The sequence below is a fragment of the Thunnus thynnus genome, chromosome 8, assembly GCF_963924715.1.
Source record: "Thunnus thynnus chromosome 8, fThuThy2.1, whole genome shotgun sequence".
In the NCBI taxonomy this organism is placed as follows: domain Eukaryota; kingdom Metazoa; phylum Chordata; class Actinopteri; order Scombriformes; family Scombridae; genus Thunnus; species Thunnus thynnus.
The window spans coordinates 19,191,785-19,211,608 of record NC_089524.1 but is presented as its reverse complement, the minus strand read 5'-3'; the positions used below and the strand labels follow the sequence as shown (position 1 = coordinate 19,211,608).

At 38.9% G+C, this 19,824-nt stretch overlaps 1 protein-coding gene across 2 annotated transcripts; it reads left to right on the top strand.

Moving 5' to 3' along the window:
* The first annotated feature begins 153 nt into the window (after positions 1 to 153).
* atcaya (ATCAY kinesin light chain interacting caytaxin a) lies at positions 154 to 13,273 on the top strand. Of its 2 annotated transcripts, XM_067596971.1 has the most exons (13): positions 154 to 2,257; positions 3,930 to 4,030; positions 5,942 to 6,000; positions 6,111 to 6,359; positions 6,836 to 7,009; positions 7,125 to 7,227; positions 7,338 to 7,469; positions 8,271 to 8,357; positions 8,798 to 8,896; positions 10,525 to 10,560; positions 10,697 to 10,747; positions 10,881 to 10,936; positions 12,607 to 13,273. In XM_067596971.1, exons 2-12 carry the CDS (start codon positions 3,954 to 3,956, stop codon positions 10,912 to 10,914), a joined length of 1,101 nt encoding a protein of 366 aa, XP_067453072.1. In that variant the 5' UTR covers positions 154 to 2,257; positions 3,930 to 3,953; the 3' UTR covers positions 10,915 to 10,936; positions 12,607 to 13,273. The 2 variants fall into 2 exon arrangements, with proteins under 2 accessions (XP_067453072.1, XP_067453074.1); XM_067596973.1 differs by lacking the exons at positions 154 to 2,257; positions 3,930 to 4,030 and adding an exon at positions 4,345 to 4,962.
* Positions 13,274 to 19,824: the final 6,551 nt, after the last annotated feature.

Sequence of the window (19,824 nt, the reverse complement as noted above, 5' to 3'; positions counted from 1 at the left end):
TCTCATTGTGCTAGGCATGCGTGTCAAATAATCTAAAAAAAATCTCCGAAAAGCGGTTTATTGCTGACAAAGGTGAATAAAGCACGGTGATATGAGTTACAGGAACACTAGAGAGAAGTTTAGTATCAAATGAAAAGGTAAAGAAAGAAAGAAAGAAAGAAAGAAAGAAAGATTTTGCCAATAATGGCAATAGAATATTGACTATTTTTGCTATTATTCCGGTTGGGAAGATGTTTCATTCATCATGTTAAATGCAGCAAACTATGATGGAGTATTAGGGCCACACTAAGTGGAAAAAAAAAAGATTTTGAGAAAAAGTCATAATATTATGAGAATAAAGGAGTAATTTTATGAAAAAAAAGTCGTAATTTTATGAGAGTAAACTCTTATTACAAGAAAAATGTCTGTCGCGTGTGTTAAAATGAGGAATGTGGATCTTATGAAGTTATACTTTAGTATAGGTTTCAGAAATAAAGAAATACCTTTGTCACATCAGCACCAGATTATTATGAATATCAGGACTTTGAAACGATTGTGTCTATTCCGAAGAAAGAACCACACGGACTTGGAAGAAATTTTCCTCTTTTTCTGGAAGAGGAGATGACTAGAAGTGGTCAACTGCAAAGCTAGTTACATCTGATATATCAACGTTTTTCTCGTAGAATTGCAACATTATTCTCGTAATCTCAAAAAAAAAAAAATCTGAATGTGGCCCTAATACTGGTGGTAGCAAACAGACCATAGCCGGTTAATTAATCAGTCAATCAATCCATTCATTCATCCTTGATACATAGAAAAAGCACATTTTTTACTCAGTTATATAGGTATACCTGCTATCTGTCTTGAATTGGCTAGTTAAAAGAACAAAAATATTTTCGTGGGCAAACATTAGCCTGCATGAAACCCCCAAAACAAAAGATCTGTGAGGAGATGCTGGTTGCTCAGGGCGTAGCCGGAAGTGCGCTACAGTGACTCCTCTCGCTTCAGTTGTTTCTCCTGCTGCGGCGTCTGCTGTGCCGACTGTCGCTTGTGTCTGTCACGCTTTCACTGATCATAACGACACAATCTAAAGTCAACACAACAAGCTACCAGGCAGTGAGTCAATAGTCCAGAAATGTTTCAACAGTCCATCATATTCAGATCCTCTATCAGGGTCATAGTCAAACCACCTGGAGATCTTCCAAATAGCTAATAGGGCAAAATGACCTTGGGTGTTAAATGCATCACTTCAGGTGCAGCACAAAATTGAGGACAGAGGTTAAACAGATGGTATACATCTGTAGAGGAATACAGATGTAATGTACACATAATTATTCTTAATGCTTGTAGGACCAATACAACCAGAAGCCTCAAATTATAGGCCTGTTAGAGTTACTGTGCAGGGAAACTGGCCAGGGGTGATATGATTGGTTGGGTGCAAGTGAAGTAAGGGACTGAATAATTAATGTGTGTGGAGGGGAGTTGAGAGTTTGGGTATGGTGGGTATGAAAGAGACTGGGGGTGAGTAGACAGATAGGGAGGGGAGAAGCTATGGATGGAGAGAGAGATGCTGTTGCCAGGGAACAGCAGCCACATAGAGGACCACTGAACACAACAGCAGGATTATCTAATGGAGTAAAGGGACACAGAGACTGGTGCTCATTTTCCCCAAGTTGCTGTAGTGATAAATAAGCTGCTTCCATGGAGGGATTTGGATACAGACGGAAATCAAAGAGGGGTTTGAATTGATATTTTGCGGGGTTGGAAAAGATATTCTCTAAAGGTATTTGGAGCCACAAGCGGAGAAAAGAAGGAGATAAAGAAAGAGAGATCATGATGCCAGAGCAGATGCATTCTAATTAAAGAAAATTTTGTGTCTCGGTGGTGTGCACGGTGGAGCTGAGAGGCAGCCTGTCAGCTCGCTCTTCACAGCCAGTCTTCCCCCAACAAAGGTGGACAGAGGCGGAGGAGAGGAGGGGGGTGAGTCCAGCACAGAGGTGCCCCCTGTCTTCAGACACCTGCTGCTGGCTAGTGGTTGACATCGAGGACACTGTATGACTGTGTCTGTGCATGAGCATGTGTTTATGCATGTGAATTAGTCAAAGAGAGAGAGAGGGAGAGAGAGGTAGAGGAGAAATTGCAGCCTGGTCCATGCATTTCTGTTGGTGTGGAGGATCAGGACTTTCTCCGCTTGAATCTTTACATCTCTAACAGAGGAGGAGGAGGACACACAGCCACGAGCCAGTGAGGGGTTTTTAGGGGATCTCGCACATCTCATGTGAGTATAGTCACTGACACAATGCCCTCCACTCTCTACACCTTGCACTGACATCACATCAAATCCATTTCCTCCATGTAGGATGACCTAGAAAAGCTGTGGGGGCCATCTTATTCAGTCATCGTGATGTGCTGCACATTTGGTGGTGATTCATTGTGTAGAAATATTTATTATTTTGTTGGATATTTCCAAGCAAAATTGTCATTTAAGTAACATAGTATTAGGATACATATAGTCATTTTTTTCATTTTGTTCATATTTTATAGTCTTCAGTTATGGTTCAATTTTTCCATTCAGCCTTTTATAGAAATCTTAAATGGTTATTGGAATATTTTCACTTGGAATTGCATTAAAATGTCATAAGTTTTCCAGTTTTTCTGGTGTTTTCTTGCTAAACTGACAGCTTGTACCGCTCACCCCCACTCTCTTCTTCTCCTTGGGTGTTGTCACATTTGATTATAGATGACTTTGACCTGCTACAAACAAGAATGTGGTGGATTTGTCTTCACTGTGAAATCATTTTTGCTTTGTTCCTCGTGTGTAATGCAGGACCTGTGAAAATGAATGATTTCCTCAGTGTGAGACATGGCTGTCTTCCAGTTGACACTCAGCCACGAGTGTCACTGCCAAAACCACCAAAACCACTCCACTTCTCCCTGTATTTATCTCACGGGAACCCATGTTGCATTATTTTTCATTACCGTCATCCTAATACACCGCTGACAAGGATGTCATTTCTTGGATTCTCACTCACAGTATTTTTGTTGCACTATAGTCACTAAACATGCTCTGAACTGCATTAATGACACCCAAACAAGCATTTATGCCTTTCCTCGGAGTATGTTTCCAATCCTCTGTCACTCAGCAGAAGCTGCAGGCACTGTGGATTTCATACATGACTGGAGAACGACAAAGAGAACAGGACTTTTGGTTCAATTAAATATCCACTGTGTTCCTCTCATGCACCTCATCAACCAAAACAGACCTGTGCTGCTGTAATTTATGTGTCACTAATGTGCTGTGATGATGCATCTGGCTTTCAGTGGGCTTCCTGATGCCACCATTGATCATGCAGTCAGTGTGCAGTCACGGTGTTGTACTAACTGTGTGCAGCATTTATCAGTTTATGAATTATTTTTGAGCACAAATGGAGAATATGAGATGTGAAACAAAGTTTTTTGATTAATGCTGCTACACCAACTGCACCATAAAGATGCAGTGTGAACGGAGAAACAAAAAAGTAGCAGTCACATCAGTGAAGTAGGATTAGGGAGCAGTGAGGGAGGATTAAGTCTGCATGTCGTCCTCCGCCGTGGCCTCTTGAATTCCACCCAGGAGGAGATTCGTACGTAATATTTGACTTTGAGGAGAGCTGAGTTCAGAAAATGGGCTCTGTCCGAGTCAGTCACATGCCTCTCACATGTGCTCCTGTGGGCAGGGGGGATAAAAACCATGTGACCAACAGTGGTTTCAGCCCCTAAATTGTAATGATAGAGACTAAATTATTTGGATGAAATCCCCCCTCCACAATGCCAGCTTTCCCCTCTGCCATTTAAATCAAACGTGTGGCCATGCAGCCGATTGTCTAGTCAGTTCATTCATTTTAAGTGACAGTTTTCATGTTTTATTGTAAACAATGCTCATTATTAATTATTTCTCTTCACACCTACAGGCCCTCTGCTCTCCTCTCTGAGGGATGGGCACAACAGAGGCAACTCTGCGAATGGAGAACATGGAAGTGAAAGACGAGTGGCAGGATGAAGACTTCCCCAGGTGAGACCCCTTTACCTTCTACTGGTCATCATCTATTCATCTGTCCTGTTGTTGTAATGTCAAATATGGCTGATTAGTTGGCGCTTTACTCATAATATGGGACACCGGAGCTAACAAGCTCTCACAGACGCGCTTAGTTTTACATTTAATCTACTTACAAGCTTTGCTATTTATGTCAATTTGTAGTTTTGTAATAATGATACTTGTTTATTTTATAGAGATTATTCATCTTTATGATAGCTTTGCCTTGTTTCTATTCTGCTATTTTAGCATCAGTGGAACTGGCGGTGTGTTATTGTAGCTGACAGTTTTAATAATTATTCTCTCGATGTGAAATGATTTGCAGGATTTTAACAAAAATGTGACATTTAGACTTCATATTCACAATAAGTGGCACTAAAATAAATCGGCTGATCAATGACTTCCCACAGTAGAAGAAACAGACACAAACAAGAAAAGAAAGACAAGTCTAGTGGGGTTTAGAAAGTGTGGGAAATTGATGCTGTGAAAGCTTGATAGGCATAAAAAGAGAGGTCAGTACTGGGCTCCCTCCTCCTCCTCCTCCTCCTCCTCCTTCTCCTCCTCCTCCCTCTTCCCTCCTCCCTCCTCTGTCAGATGGGGAGGCAGGAAGCCAAGGAGCAGGTGCAGCTCTCTCTGTAAATGGTCTCAGGCTACGTCATGTGACGCAACAGCAGCCACTGATCAACAACACAGCATCGCCAGGAAAATGGTGGCAGGTTTTGGTTAAAGGAGAGAAAGAGAAGGAGGAAGAGCCAGCAAACAGCAAACGCATCATTAAGGCAGCCTGTGAGAGATGTTCTGCCCTAAACTGTTTATTATCGACTGAGACGACAGGGAATGAGTAAGCACACTGAGCATAAAGGTGTGTGAAGTCAAAAAGCTCATTTGACAAAAAGCAGCCCCTCCAGAAGGTAAGCATCATCGGTTCATCCTGATTTTGATGTTTGAGCTGTCGTAGCTGAAGGGAGAACGCAGCCATAGAAAGGAGATTATTGTGCTTTTGTTAAAAGGAAATCCCTTTCCCCATAAATCTGTGACCATGTTTATAGAAAGGGCTTCTTTTCTGACAATGGAAGCATCAGTCTAATCACTGCAGGGGTCCCCGGGGAATAGTGTCGGACCGTTCGTCAGTGCCTGTTTCTCTGGGCTAAAGCCGGTGTTGTTGGCTGAGGAGGAGCACACACTGTCACACACTGTCCTCCTGCAGATAGGACAATGAAACACGTTCGCTTTCCCAAGAATGCAGCATGTGGAGATGTGCTAAGACCTTCTCTGCTGAACAACGCTGCGCTGCAGCTCTCTGCAGCTCTTGCTTAGCTGTACAGACTTGTTTTCAGACCCTTAGTTGCAGTGGGTGTTGTTGCTGATATGCAAAAAAACCCTTAAGGTGGATAGTTTTGCTTACTACACAAACATATGCAGTGCCAGATTTCGACCTCCTGTCTGCTCCTCTTTCTGCACAGGGTGTCACCAGTAATTAACATGCGGCATAAAGTGAAACAAAGACACAGAGAGGGGGGTTTACTGGCCTTAATCTTACTTCTCTCTCATTCTCTGTCCTCTATTCCTCCCCTTTTCTTCTCCATTTCTCCTCCCATCCCTCTCTGCTCTGCCTCACACCCGGCCTGGCAGGCCTGCAATCCTCATCTCTCCCCAGAGAGAAGTTAATTACCGTCTCTGCTTCTTCTGCTTGCTCCTCTTTTTTAGTGCTTAGCCAGATTAGTGACAACACCCTCAACTAGTCCACTAATGACATACTAATCACAATCTTACATTTTATAAGGGTGCTTTTATTCAAGAGTCTTAGTGCCAATCCTGAGTTATTATGTCACATTTTACACTCAACAAGCACAGTACTGGTTTCTTACATGTGTGTGTGTTTTCTCCCAGACCACTACCAGAGTACGGAGACATGGATTCCTCCTGTGGTCTCACAGATGACAGAGCCTGTAAGTAACACCGGGGAACGAAGATCTCTGACTGGTCACTGACTTCTGCTATATGTCATCAGTTACACTTACCAATCCGTCTTTCTTCTCCTCTCCTGGTCTCGCTGTAGCTCCTCCTAACACCCTGAACGTGAGCCCACCTGGAGGAGGAGGAGGTGTGTCTTCAGCCCGCCGTAAACGCCGTACGCTGGTTGCCCCGGAGATGAACCTATCCCTGGATCATAGTGAGGGGTCTTTGCTGTCAGATGACCTCCTGGATACACCTGATGACCTGGACATCAACATCGATGACATCGACACGCCGGATGAGACGGACTCACTGGAGTTCATCACTAATGGCAATGAACTGGAGTGGGAAGGTGAGGGGTTAAGGTTGTACATGCACACCTGATGACTGTCTGCTGTTTTGACTGTTTTATTATTGCTATGTTTAACCTTAACTCTGACCTCAAACCTCCAAAATGAATCATTAAACAACATGAACATTATAACTTTATCTGACCTAAAGTCACTTTTTAGCTAAATCAGAATCCTAAAAGATTTAAGTTGAAGCCTTTTACCTGAACCTATTTAGAAATGTCACCTTAAATCTTAATCATAGTCTTTAACTAATGTTAACCTTAATCCTTGGACCATAATACAGATGAAAAAGTAGGTAGGGATGGATATTACGATTGTTAACCCTAACTGAAAATGTTTTTTGAAGAAGAACCAATCAGAACAAATTCACTTAAAAGAACCTCACACACACAGAGACACATATTAGTGTTTATCTTTCTGTAGTACATACTTTTGTGCAGAATAAAGTACAGAGTCTGGCTCTGTGTCTGTTCAGATGACACACCGGTAGCTACGGCCAAAGCAGGTCCTGGTGGTAGTTCAGGAGAAGCGGGCGAGGACGGGAATACCAACAACGGACGCCTCTGGAGGACGGTGATCATCGGCGAACAGGAGCACCGTATTGACATGCAGGTCATCAGACCCTACCTGCGGGTCATCACACATGGAGGTCAGTGACAGCAACAGACAGAAATAAATCTGAAAACTTATTGAAAGCTTTGGAAAATGTCAGTAATGTTAAATTTACAGCACCTGTGGGTAAAGAACTAAAACTCTCTCTTCAGGTTATTATGGCGAAGGCCTGAACGCCATCATTGTGTTCTCTGCCTGCTACCTGCCTGACAGCAGCTGTCCAGATTACCACTACATCATGGAAAACCTCTTCCTGTGAGTCTGCTATGGCTAACTGCTTTTTCAGTATAGATGTTTTACTCTTACATACAACTGTTCTGCTGTGTTTCCAATGAAAAAAAAAACACGTCTCCCTGCTCCTCCAGGTATGTGGTGAGCAGTCTTGAGATGCTTGTGGCTGAAGACTACCTGATCATCTACATGAACGGAGCCACTCCTCGGAGTAAGATGCCTGGGATCAGCTGGCTCAAGAAATGTTACCAGATGATTGACAGAAGGTGGGAAACTTTGATTGATATCCTCTATATTAAAACGTTCATAGTTACATTAAAAAATAATGTTTCTGAACTGAAATATAACAAGGCGTACTTTGCTGTTCATAGCTACTGTTCACCATCAATATACAGATGACACTGATACTGACAGATGAGAAAGGGAGAGAAATGGAAGTTGTCACTTGCTGTCAGTCAGTAAACTGAAGATGAATTCCAGGCTGCATTTACGGCGAGACTCTATTTAGAGAAATGCTCTGTCAGGGCAACATGTGAAAAGCAGTGTTGTATTTTGAATATCTTGTCTTACTTTACAGCTATATATCAATTTAAACAGAAGCGTCCCCCTCCACTCAAAAATGTGTTTTTCTTCTTGTGACTTCAGTTGAATGTTTGAGGTTCACTGTGCAGAGTTTGACACTAGAAGGATGTTTTCACATTCATCTGCTGAAAGTGGAAAGTTTCTCTGTGCTAACTTAAAATCAGAGTTTAAGGTGCGTACCCACGAGTGTGATTTGTGACATCACAAATAGTTTGGAGCCAATCGTGGTCCAGTATTTAACTTACTCAAGTTTGATATGAAAACTTAAAACCTCCAGTACACATATACTGAGAAATGGACTTTTCGGTGAAGAAGGAGACATCTTCTCTTTTAATGAGGTAGAACAAGTAGATGTACAGATTTTAACAAGATATTTTTTTTGTGGAAAAATCACATTAGACACAAATTACTATTCAAAGTACAGTATTTCATATACATCTTAAAACAACTTAACTTGACTTTTTTTGTGTGTGTTCTGATGGCAGATTGAGGAAGAACTTGAAGTCTCTGGTCATCGCTCATCCCACTTGGTTCATACGAACTGTCCTGGCTATATCTAGGCCCTTTATCAGGTGAGACACACAAACCAACAACTGAAATTCATATTTCAAAATGAGAAATGTATCAAACCTGATTCACAGACTTTAAATCCATTTTCACTATTAAAAAAGTTCACAACTGAAGGGCAGACCATGTTTTTAACTTATCACTGCTGTATGAAATAGACGTAATTTTGGATACCTTGGATATTTTTCACTCAAAATTATTGCATAGCCTATTTAAGAATACAATAATAGTGTTAGTTCTGCTGTTTATTAATTCCAAAAGGCATGTGTGCCTTTTACTCTAAGAACTTTATGTAGTCTATCTTGTGATTTTGTCTTCAAAAGAAAACAAAATATTATTGAGTGGATGCTGTATATCAAGATGGAAACAGAGTATTTTGTAACTGTAACATCAGTAATGCATTACCTGTAACTGTGGCTGTGTTGTCGTCCTGTTGTCTTTGCAGTGTGAAGTTCATGAATAAGATCCAGTATGTCCACAGCCTGGATGAACTGGCAGAGATCGTCCCTATGGAGCATGTCCATGTCCCCGAGTGTGTGGTGCAGTGAGTATCTCTGACCACTAGATGGAGAGAAAGAGCCGCAGCAGTGACTCCTAACCTGTCTTGTCCTTTTTTAAATGATTACTTAATATAAATCTAACAGAAAACAAGTCTAATTTGCTCTGATTTTAATGGATTTAAAATAATAAAAGGACAGAACTCCCCATGCACAGCCAATATTTTCAGACAGGTGCTGGTCGGTCGCAGGAACATATAAGGTGAAAATCAAAATTAACCACCGCACACTGTAATGACTTTACTGTGACTTTATTAAGAGCGAACAACGTGTTTCGCCTGTAGCTTCTTCAGGTTCGCTCAGTACAACTGCTGAGTACTCACAGGTGTGATAAATACATTTGAGTCACATGACTAATTATCACAGTCTTTACAAAGGGCACGAAAATGAAAATATACATATTACAAAAAACATGACGTGATTAATGTTGCACCTCGTTTCTGCTTCAAAAGAGGCAGAAATGTCAGAGATACTGTTGTCAGTTCTATGTATAAGGAACCTACACAAACTACTTGACTTTCTCAACAAGTGTATGGAAATTATAGATGTGGAAAATGTGCATACTGTTCAAACACATTTGATACCAAGACATTTAATCACCCTCATACAGGAAAGAAATATGACATAAAAGAATTCATTAATTGTTTCTCTACACATGTCATATACATCTTGAAATGTCCATGTGGCTTAATGTATGTAGGCCAAACAAAGCACCATCTCAAACTAAGAGTTGCTGAACATAAGGCTGCCATTAGAAATGGTAATATGGATTATGCCATTGCTAGACACTACAAGGAGAAAAACCATGGGTCGGCTACGTCCCTCAAATTTATCGGCATTGAAAGAGTCCAATCCAAGAGGTGGTAACTTGATTAACCAGCTCTTAAGAAGGGAGGCATTTTGGATTTATGAATTGAATACTATTGAACCTTATGTACTTAATGAAACACAGGATTTGAGTTCTTTTTTGTGATATGAAAATGTTAAACATATGATACATAGTATTTGAGCTCTTTTCTGTGATATGAGTAAACTTTAAGTTAACTTTATGAAACACAGGATTTTAGTTTTCGTCTGAGATATGTAAATATTAACTTGTATTTCTCTCCACAGGCTATTTGGAGAGAGATGGGGAGAGATGAGCCACTAGGTCCCCTGGCACTCACCCTTCCCATTTAGTGATGTAGAGGGACAGCTGTAGGACCTGTAGTCCATTCTGCTTAGGGAATTTTACCCATCCTATTCAGTCAGCTGTTTACGGGATGTAATGAAGTTTAATTACATAAAATGGTGTAATTCTTGTAACTTTGTGCAACATTAATCATGTCATGTTTTTTGTAATATGTATATTTTCATTTTCGTGCCCTTTGTAAAATGTTCACTTTGAGAAAATGAAGACTGTGATAATTAGTCATGTGACTCAAATGTATTTATCACACCTGTGAGTACTCAGCAGTTGTACTGTGCGAACCTGAAGAAGCTACAGGCGAAATGCGCCGTTCGCTCTTTACATTTCAGTGTGCCGGGATTTAAAATAATATTAGTACTCTAGTTCTGGAAAATGATGGCAGGTTTTACTGTGTGCAGTGAGGATATAACTGTTAATTATTTTCAGATTTGACGAGGAGAGGATTAAAGCACGGAGGGAAAGGTAAAATCCTTTGTCACTGTCTTTTTTTTAATCTAATTTTGAAACACAACATACATATTGCTCCCACTGAATTGCTCTTGAAATTAACTGTGAGTACCCACAATAACTCTGTTTGTGTGTGTCTGTGTGTGTGTAGGATGGAGCAGGAACAGTCAGTCCCACAGGAACCAATTAAAAAGTCTGAGAGGTACTGGTCCTCACTGTATTTTGAAATCGTATTTTCAAATTGGACATTAGTTGTGACATTTATCAGTTTAGGGTGTATTGTTGTGCTTCCAACTTTTTTAAAGTTCTCAGTGCATCTTTTTCTTTCATTCCAGGCCGAAGTCAATGATTGTAGATCAAGGTTTATGAGGACGGAACTCTCCAGGTGAAGGTAATAAAAATCACTGTTGTATTTCTTGTACTAAACACAGGGTGGCTCCACCGCATGACTCATTGTATTTCCACACAGGTCTCTAAATAATGACCATTGATTACACACTGCACATGATGCAGTTTATATATTTCAATATTGTTAGAATAACATCAATGTCAGATATTTTAGCACATATCAAGAAAACAAAATAAGTTCTTAATTGTATTAGATTGCGTTCATTATTCACATGTTGAAGTAATCAGGTATTTATCCATTAGGAAATAGAGTAATTGCGTGAATGGTTAATAAATAACAAAGAATATCTATACAGCATCGAAAATTAAAATTGAGTTTAAATGTATTTGAGAAATTAAATATTGTAGGTGTGTGAATATAATATTTCATTACAATAACTGGATGATTATGTGCATCTGTTGTACAGGGGGCAACTTGATTTCAGAGAGTCATCACATTTGTATGAACACAACAGCCTGTGGAGAAAAAACTCTTATGTTTGGTCGTTTTGATGCTCAGTTTATGTGGAGCGTCTGTCGTAGGGCAGAGGTGCAGGCAGGGTGGATGTGGAGGTGGAGGATTTGTACAGAGTGTGAGTTGGCGCATGTAGAGAGCGTAGCTGTTGTCTTTTTTAAACTTCGTTGTTAGGGGGGATGTCTGCCTGTAGTTGGTAATGTTTTTCAGATTTTTTTAACACTGATGCTCTGTTGTTGTATGAAATTGTTTTTGAGCTTCTTTTCTTCTCTTCTTGCCTGATTATACAAATTCATTTATAATGTAGGCTTCATCCTCAGATTGATTTTAGCAACCAACCAAGATTTCCTCTAACTGTGTTTCCCTTCACATCCTTAAATTCCCCTTTAGTCATCATCTTACTCCACACACCTCCTTTATTCACTTATTCTAGCTCCTTATTGAAACTATGCGATGAAATCTGAAGCTCAAGACTTCATGTTTTTATAGCTGCATCCTCCAATCAAATGGAGATATCTTGTGCATCATTTTGCCCAAATTTCAGCCTAATGTTATCTTTGGAAACTCCGAGATCTCCGCCAGTATTGAAAACAAAGTTCTATGGGTGAAAAGAGTGTTTGTTTGCAAAACATGAGTTCATGCTATATCTCATGGCAGCACAACATTGGGATTGAAATGTTTAATACAATTCAATTTAACACACGGGGAGTACAGATGTCTTCATAAAACCCAATATAAAGTATCATGATAGTATAAATCCCATCTGTCCAGTCTAGAACAAAGGCTGCAAATCAAGAAAGAGGATTATTTTTATCAGAGAATGTCTGCAGAATAAACAACAACCATAAGTAAGTCACGTCCACAGCCACCTTCAGAGTGTTAATGAGGTACAAACACTATGAGCCGGTTGAGACCAGCTGGCTCAAGGATATATACAGTAATATGCTGTAACTGTCTGTCATGTTACTCTGATAAAGGTCATGAGACTAAAACAGCAATTATAAAAATAAATAGAGTTGATTTAAAACAGTAAACGTTCTACAGGAGGGATTCTTCACAAAAGACAATAGTTAAAATACAGCATAGTAACACTGTATGGTAAAATATCCTGACATCATTTCTTTAAGCTTAACAAGAGCAGCAAAATGTTTTTGAAATGGTCTTGTTGTGCCATCATCCATCATCTTCTTTTTATGCAGCGTGTGACATGTGGAGCATGACACCTTTTGATTTACACCTCTAAGAGGAGGTCCAACAAGTCTACATACGCTTCCTCGTTTTATCAACATCCAGCCTGCTGATGATCTGTGCCATCATTCTCCGATCAAGATGGCAAACGCTCCGTCTCATATCTGCCCCACCTCTCCCTTTTTTCCCAGAGGGGTTTATATCGTAACTTGAAAAAGAAAATGTCTGTTGGACTAGTTTGGAAGAACTGTTACATTATAGAAACTGTGGCTCAGTTTGTTGATTTAATTTGTGGCTCTACTGTGTGGCTCATATCGAAATGTTGCATCATCATGAGGCTCATTGGGACGTTGGAAGAGCATCAAGCTCAAAAATGTGACACAAAATTAACTTGAAAAGTAAAAACAAGCAACATATTTCTCCATTCAGTTGAAAATTTCAGGCTTTTATGTTGGTGATAAAATTCTACAAATCTTCATGTTAGTAATAGGAAAATACATAATCGTTAATCCAACATCCAAAGTGTTTTTCTGAAAAGAATTGGAGATAATGGACAGCAGAGAAAATAGTGATTTTTGTTGTGACACTTGACAGGACCAGAGATGTGTAACAACAACTTCATTGAACTGGTCAATAACGTGTATCAGATGTAAATAACGATGGTTTTCCAACGCATCAGATGCCTTTGTCTTTATTTTTTGCCTCATAACTGCTGTATCATAAGGCCTTTTCAAGCTCTCTCTCTCTCTGTTGCTGTACTGACTTTTGAAAATATCCAGATGTACTAACATTCAGTGACGTAGGGATCATTTGATTGTTTACTCTTCAATTGTGCCCTTCATCTGTACCTTACCTTATGTTATGATGTGCCTCGGTCTTCTTGTGTGTAAAATGCAGGAACATGATCACTATTTACATTTTGTGGCCTGAAAAAACCCCAAATGAGAAAATCTATAAGAATCATATGTAATATTTTAGTAAATGGCAGGTAATATTTGTCTATTTTGTGCAACATGGTTATGACCACATATAGATTTCATTCAACACTAATATGCTTTACATTCAGTACATAATATTCAGAGTATATATTGTGCATATCACATACTATAAATATTATACTAACCCAGCATTAAGAATGTGTGATATCTGTATCAAAGTGATCATGATCAAGACAAAATACACAAATATTGTTTATATATTTGCATTTTAAGGTTTGAATTTGCCAATTTCTATTATTCTTATAGATTTTTTTTCATATGGGAGCATGAAAACATGTCATGATAATATTAAACAGTTTCTAAGAGGAGAGACAGAACTTATTTCAGATCGATAAAAGTCAAATTATCTTACAGTAGGTGGAGTTTAAGTTTATGACATCATCCTCTTACATTTCTGTGTGGTTGTTTCTGATGAACAGTTGAGAAACTTTCATATTTAACAGCAGTTTAAACATTTCGCGAACATCCTGATGCATTACTGATCAGGTTTTCTCTCATGTCTTCCTTTTGTACAATAGTCACTCAACTTATGGTAGCAGGAGTGCAAAGGAGTAAGAAGTTTTATTTTTGTAAAGAACTGCATAATTGTATTTCCTGTATTCTATTGATATTGTTTTGCACTATTGCATTTGGTTTGAATGGTCTCAGCGTAGAATGTGATTGATTTATGTTGAGGAGGTGATGACCCTAAAATGTATTTTTGTGTTGTTGTTAAGTAGCATGACTAATGTCATGCAGTTGTGTATGTGACAGTAGGGCATGGACGTGCTTATCTTTCTCTGGTACAGAAAATAAGACTCATGAAGTTTCTAAAGTGCCATCTCATTTCTATTTTTCTCTTTTGCCTTTATAGTGCAGGAATGTCAAAGGAAAGGTTTAACTTTTTCTATTCTTTTCAGTCTGTGAGGCTGTTTTCACACTGATGAACCAAACCTGAGTGGTCCCATCAAATATGTATCAAGCTTGATGGAAAAGTCTCAGCTCAGTAACCGCGGTTTGTCATCCTGTTTGAGGTTGGTTGGCTGTACCGAGTGCCTCTTTTTCAACAAAATGATTAAAAGTAATCCAGAAAAGGTGAAGGAATGTGAAGCATAACCACTGAATTCTTACTTATTAGGGCATAAACAGTAGGTTCTGCAGACTAATTGCTGATGTGACCTTTCCAAAATTTTCATTTGGACTATAAAAGCACAATATATCATCACAAAGCATTGGCTTACCATTTGTCTGCTGTACAATGTTTGCTCAGATTATGATGGGAAACATGATCTATTATTCATTGTTCTGGTGTCTTTAGATTGCTATGATTGTGTCTGACTTGTAAATATGACTGAATAAATTGTTCCTCCCAAAAATCCATTGTGTTTTTGGTTTTCATTTGTCATTTCTAGCCTTCAGATACAGAGTTTACTTAGAAACTTACATGACATGACATTTGTCCAGTGTAGGCCACAGAATATGGAAACAAAAAATAAATATCTCAGTGAAATTATAAATCTGAGATATTTACTTAAATTCCTGGTTCATTTTCTACACTTGGCCTTTAGCAAAGCCTTAGCGACGTGCTAATGGGCCTGATGGTGGTGGGTGAGGCCATTTTCAGACAACAATGTGCAGAAAAAAAAGGTGACACACCTTTTCTCAGTACCTGAATGTTGTGTAAACAGTCTCGGTGCTTCGCAGCCTCTCTCTGCGGGTGGAGGTGGTGCATGATATGGAAAATGACCAGTTTCAGTGCTACTTCCTGAATAGTTTTTTTTTAAATTGTGTGCACTGTTAACACAAAGTATTTCAGAAAGTCAATACGTCATGCACATGTCATCAACTGATTTCTGTAGGTTGCCTTTTTATGAATTTATAACTCTGTTCACTGTTAGTTTTGATTATCTTGGTCATGTGCTTATTTCTTGTCTATGTATCAGGCATGTGTACAGTATATGCATGTATGTAGGTATGTATATATTCTTGTAATTGTATGTGTGTATATTATCCTATATGTTAGGATAGTTAGTATATGTTAGTATTTTATCCATATATATACAGTATATATCCATAACGTGTGTTTTAAAAAGTGCTGTATATATAAAGTTATTGATATTATTCACAGAGAGAAAAATAACATGAGTCTTGAAGGACATGTGAGGCAGATGCATCTGAAATGCCACCAAATCTTGTAGTATTGAAAGTTTGTTATTAAAATGTTGTAGCTGTGAGTCAAGGCAAGTCTGTCTGATTCTTTTAAACCTGAGGAAGCCACAATGTGTTCACAGATTTATTATTATGTACAACCATGTTGCTGCTAAAGCTACAGTAAATACTATAGCTGTGTAATAATATACAGCAGTGGGCTCCGCTGGGCTGGATAAACTTTTTCACAGCAATTATTTCAATTCAGTGCAATAATGAATACTGAATCTGAGCCATTGTCATTAGTTCCAGCTGTGCTTTTCTCTCTGTGACAAGTCAAAATGTCTGCTGTAAAAAAAGGTTTTGCTTCATTTGGGAGCAAAAACAAGAAAGAAGTGTTTTGATCCTAGTGAAGCTATCAAGTTTCAAGTTTAACAAAAATATACATACACCATATATATATACCAAAACAACATGTCAAGTACAAGAATAACAGTCTTTTGACAGGGAAGATGCTGCTCATCAAGCAAACATGTCGGTCAAATCCAAAATATCATGAAACCACTCTTGGTCTTGAGTTTACTGTCGATATGACGATGAAGCCGTGTGTGTTTTGTGTGTAAAAACTAAAACACTTTTGATAATATTATTTTAATAAAATTCTGCTTTCTCACTAGTCTTCCCAATATTGTTACCACTTGATCCAAATGCAATCAGTTTAAGCATGCAGGGGCATTTTCAAATGTGGTCATAACAGAAGAAGATTTGGAACCATTGATAAATTCAATAATTTGTGCTTCTAATCAAATCACAAATTTTGCTCTTCCACTTACACTCATCGAGCACTTTATTAGGAACACATGTGTAATCTAATGTAATCAAATACAACGGCTCTGCCATAAATTCTACGTTTATGAGGCTTATTCACTTTCATTGTTTGTTGACATTGTAAGAAAGGTGATAATTCTACTTTATATTCATTATTGAGGTTACAGGTGGTTGACGACATCTCATCTTACTTTAGATGAGGCCTTTTCAGTGTGATGTCACTTCTTCAGGGGACGTCCCTACATGCCCAGACTTGGCTGGCTGACAGGTTTGGCTCTCGACTGCACAGAGTCTGGATAAGGTTCCAGAGAAATGTGACTGTCTTTTCTCGGATGAAGGTAGTCCTGTGACATAAGATCGTCACATGAGTCACCCTTCACACCCTTCACACCCTTCTCTCTTACTGAAAGAGAGACCCTGACTGTCGACTCCTGACCCCCGACAGCTGTGACAGGATTCACCTTGCACACAGACACACAAATAGAAACATGTTCGTCACACACGCCATCAGGGAAAGAGAGTCTATGAAAACTTACAAGGTGTGACTGATTTGCAGTATATAAAGCAAAATTAAAGCATTGTTCACTTCAGATATTGCTTCAGCTGGAACATTTTTGGAAAGTAATTAAACATCAAGCATCGTTCTGACTCACACGTGACATATGACATCTGTACCAGTTAAGCTGATGTCACAGAGCTCTCACACTCCTGACAAGCCAAACACATGAAAGACAATCTACAGCAGGATGTGAGTATATGTTACACCGGTAAATCATATGCTTATGAGCATATATGTATAAAGGAGTCCTGACTGTTGTTTAGGGATGACCTAAATGTAACCTTGTTAAAGTCAACATTGCTGCCATTGTATTCCATTTTATGTGTCCTCTATTCTGCCTCTACTACATATCAGAGGGAAATATAAAATATTTGCATTAAATATGGTTTGTGCTCCTCAAAAAAACCCTTACCATTTAAACAAAAGGATGTACGCTCACTGTTTTACTTATTTTATAAATTAATTTTAACTATTATATTCCAGAAATGCTTATCGCCAGTCTGGTAATTATTTTTCCTCTAACTGATTTGTTGCTGCAGTGAAGCTTTTCAATGATTTTCTGGAGTATTAAGACCTTTGTGATTATTTATTACTGCTGGCTGTTAGATCTTTTGTATTCTTTATATGCTCTGTGTTCCTCTTGCACTACTACTGCACTATATACATATATATATATACATATATATATATAAAAATCTCCGGGGGGGGGGGGGCTTGGCTCCTCTACCAGAGGCCTGGGAGTTTGAGGGTTCTGCGCAGTATCTTAGCTGTTCCTAGGACTGCGCTCTTCTGGACAGAGACCTCAGATGTTGTACCTGGAATCTGCTGGAGCCACTCTCCCAGTTTGTGGGTCACAGCCCCCAGTGCTCAAATTACCACTGGCACCACTGTTGCCTTTACTCATCACATCTTTTCATTTTTATATACATTTTATATACACACACACACACACACACACACACACACACACACACACACACACATATAGTATATATATATATATATATATTGCACACTATATTCATCATTCTCTATATTCTCCATTCTTTCTTTATGTAAAAATTATATATTTTAAAACCATAATTTTGAATTCTTCTACAGTTTTAATACCTGTTGCATTTATGCTGCCTTTTCACCAAGCCTGGCCTTAATCTCATGGTTAGTCTGTGACCTACTCAAGCATCTACTTGAAGCGAGGCAGGTCAGTTATTTCAGAGCTAATGTTGAAAAACCCCAGGGACAGATATGGATGTTCGACAGAGCCTTTCCTGCTCCGACAATATGCAGATGTAGTTCATATGGATTGTTTTATATCCTCTGTAGTGGTGGAAGAAGAATTCGGATCCTTTATTTAAGTAAAAGCACCAATACAGCAATATAAAAGTACATACGTATTAGCAGTAAAATGTACAAAGTAGTGGTTTGGTCCTTCTGACTGATATATTATTATATATGACATCATTATATTATTAATACTGAAACATCAGTGTTAGAGCAGCATGTTACTGTTGTAGCTGCTGGAGGAGGAGCTAGTTTGAACTACTTTATATACAGTTTGCTAGTTTAGTCCAGTAGTTCCCAACCAAGGGGTCGGGTCCCTCCGAAGGGTCACAAGATAAATCTCATGAGATGATTAATGGGGGAGAAAAGAAGAAAAAACAAAGTTCTGATACACAAATCTGTTCTCAGTTTTTGGACTTTTTCTCTAATCTTTGATTTTTGGTGAAATATTGGATCACTTGAACATTTTTTGAGGCGAAACCATGTGAGAAGTTTAGAGGGAAAAATCACTATTTGGTGGAGCTGTCAACAACTCATAGACATCTGAAATGCAACCCGACTACACACTGCTTTTTGTAAAACGTCAAAAGCCCAAAAGGTTGGAAACCACTGGTTACATCTTTAACAATGTGTTGTATTTTAAAAGCTTATTATCTTATCTATTGTGTCAAATCTTCATCTGAAAAGTAACTAAAGCCGTGAAATGGAGTAAAAAGTGCAATATTTCCCTCTGAAATGCAGTGAACTGGACGTATAAAGCAGCATAAAATGGAAATACTCAAGTAAAGCACAAGTACCTCAAAATTGTAGTTCAGTACAATATTTGAGTAAATGTACTTTACTACTATTACTTTCCACCACTGACCCAGTATCCAGAAATGACATTAAAACTATAAACTTTAACACCAGTTAGATTAAGTTTAGCATGTCTAGTTGGAACTAAGCAACATAAAATCCAGAATGACCCAGTTTCTTCATCTATAGTCCAGATACAGGCTCTGGTAACCTCTCCACACGAGTGGATACCCAACTTCTTGGCTTGAGCCACTTTATATTTATATCTATTTAATGTTTTTTCCTCTTGTCATATGTGTTGGCGTGACTTCTGTAGTTTTCTTGTATCTAATAATAATGTCAAAGAGTCAGTTTACAGGTGAACATAATTTCATAACAGGATGCAGCTGTTATTTTAATATACGTGAGGCTCCATCAATGGTAGTTTTCCTCTGTGCTGCTGCTGCTGATCATCCATCGTTGTGATATGTAAATGTGTGAAGAATCGTCGGCTGTGATTGGCTGGTGTCCAGAGCTCTGCTACAACTGATTGGCTGCTGTGAAGAGGTACGTAGGAGCGCGTGGAGAAGAGCACGAGCGTGTCACGCCCCATGCCTGCGTGTGTAGTGACGTAACACGTTGCCCGTTGAATATAAACTGGA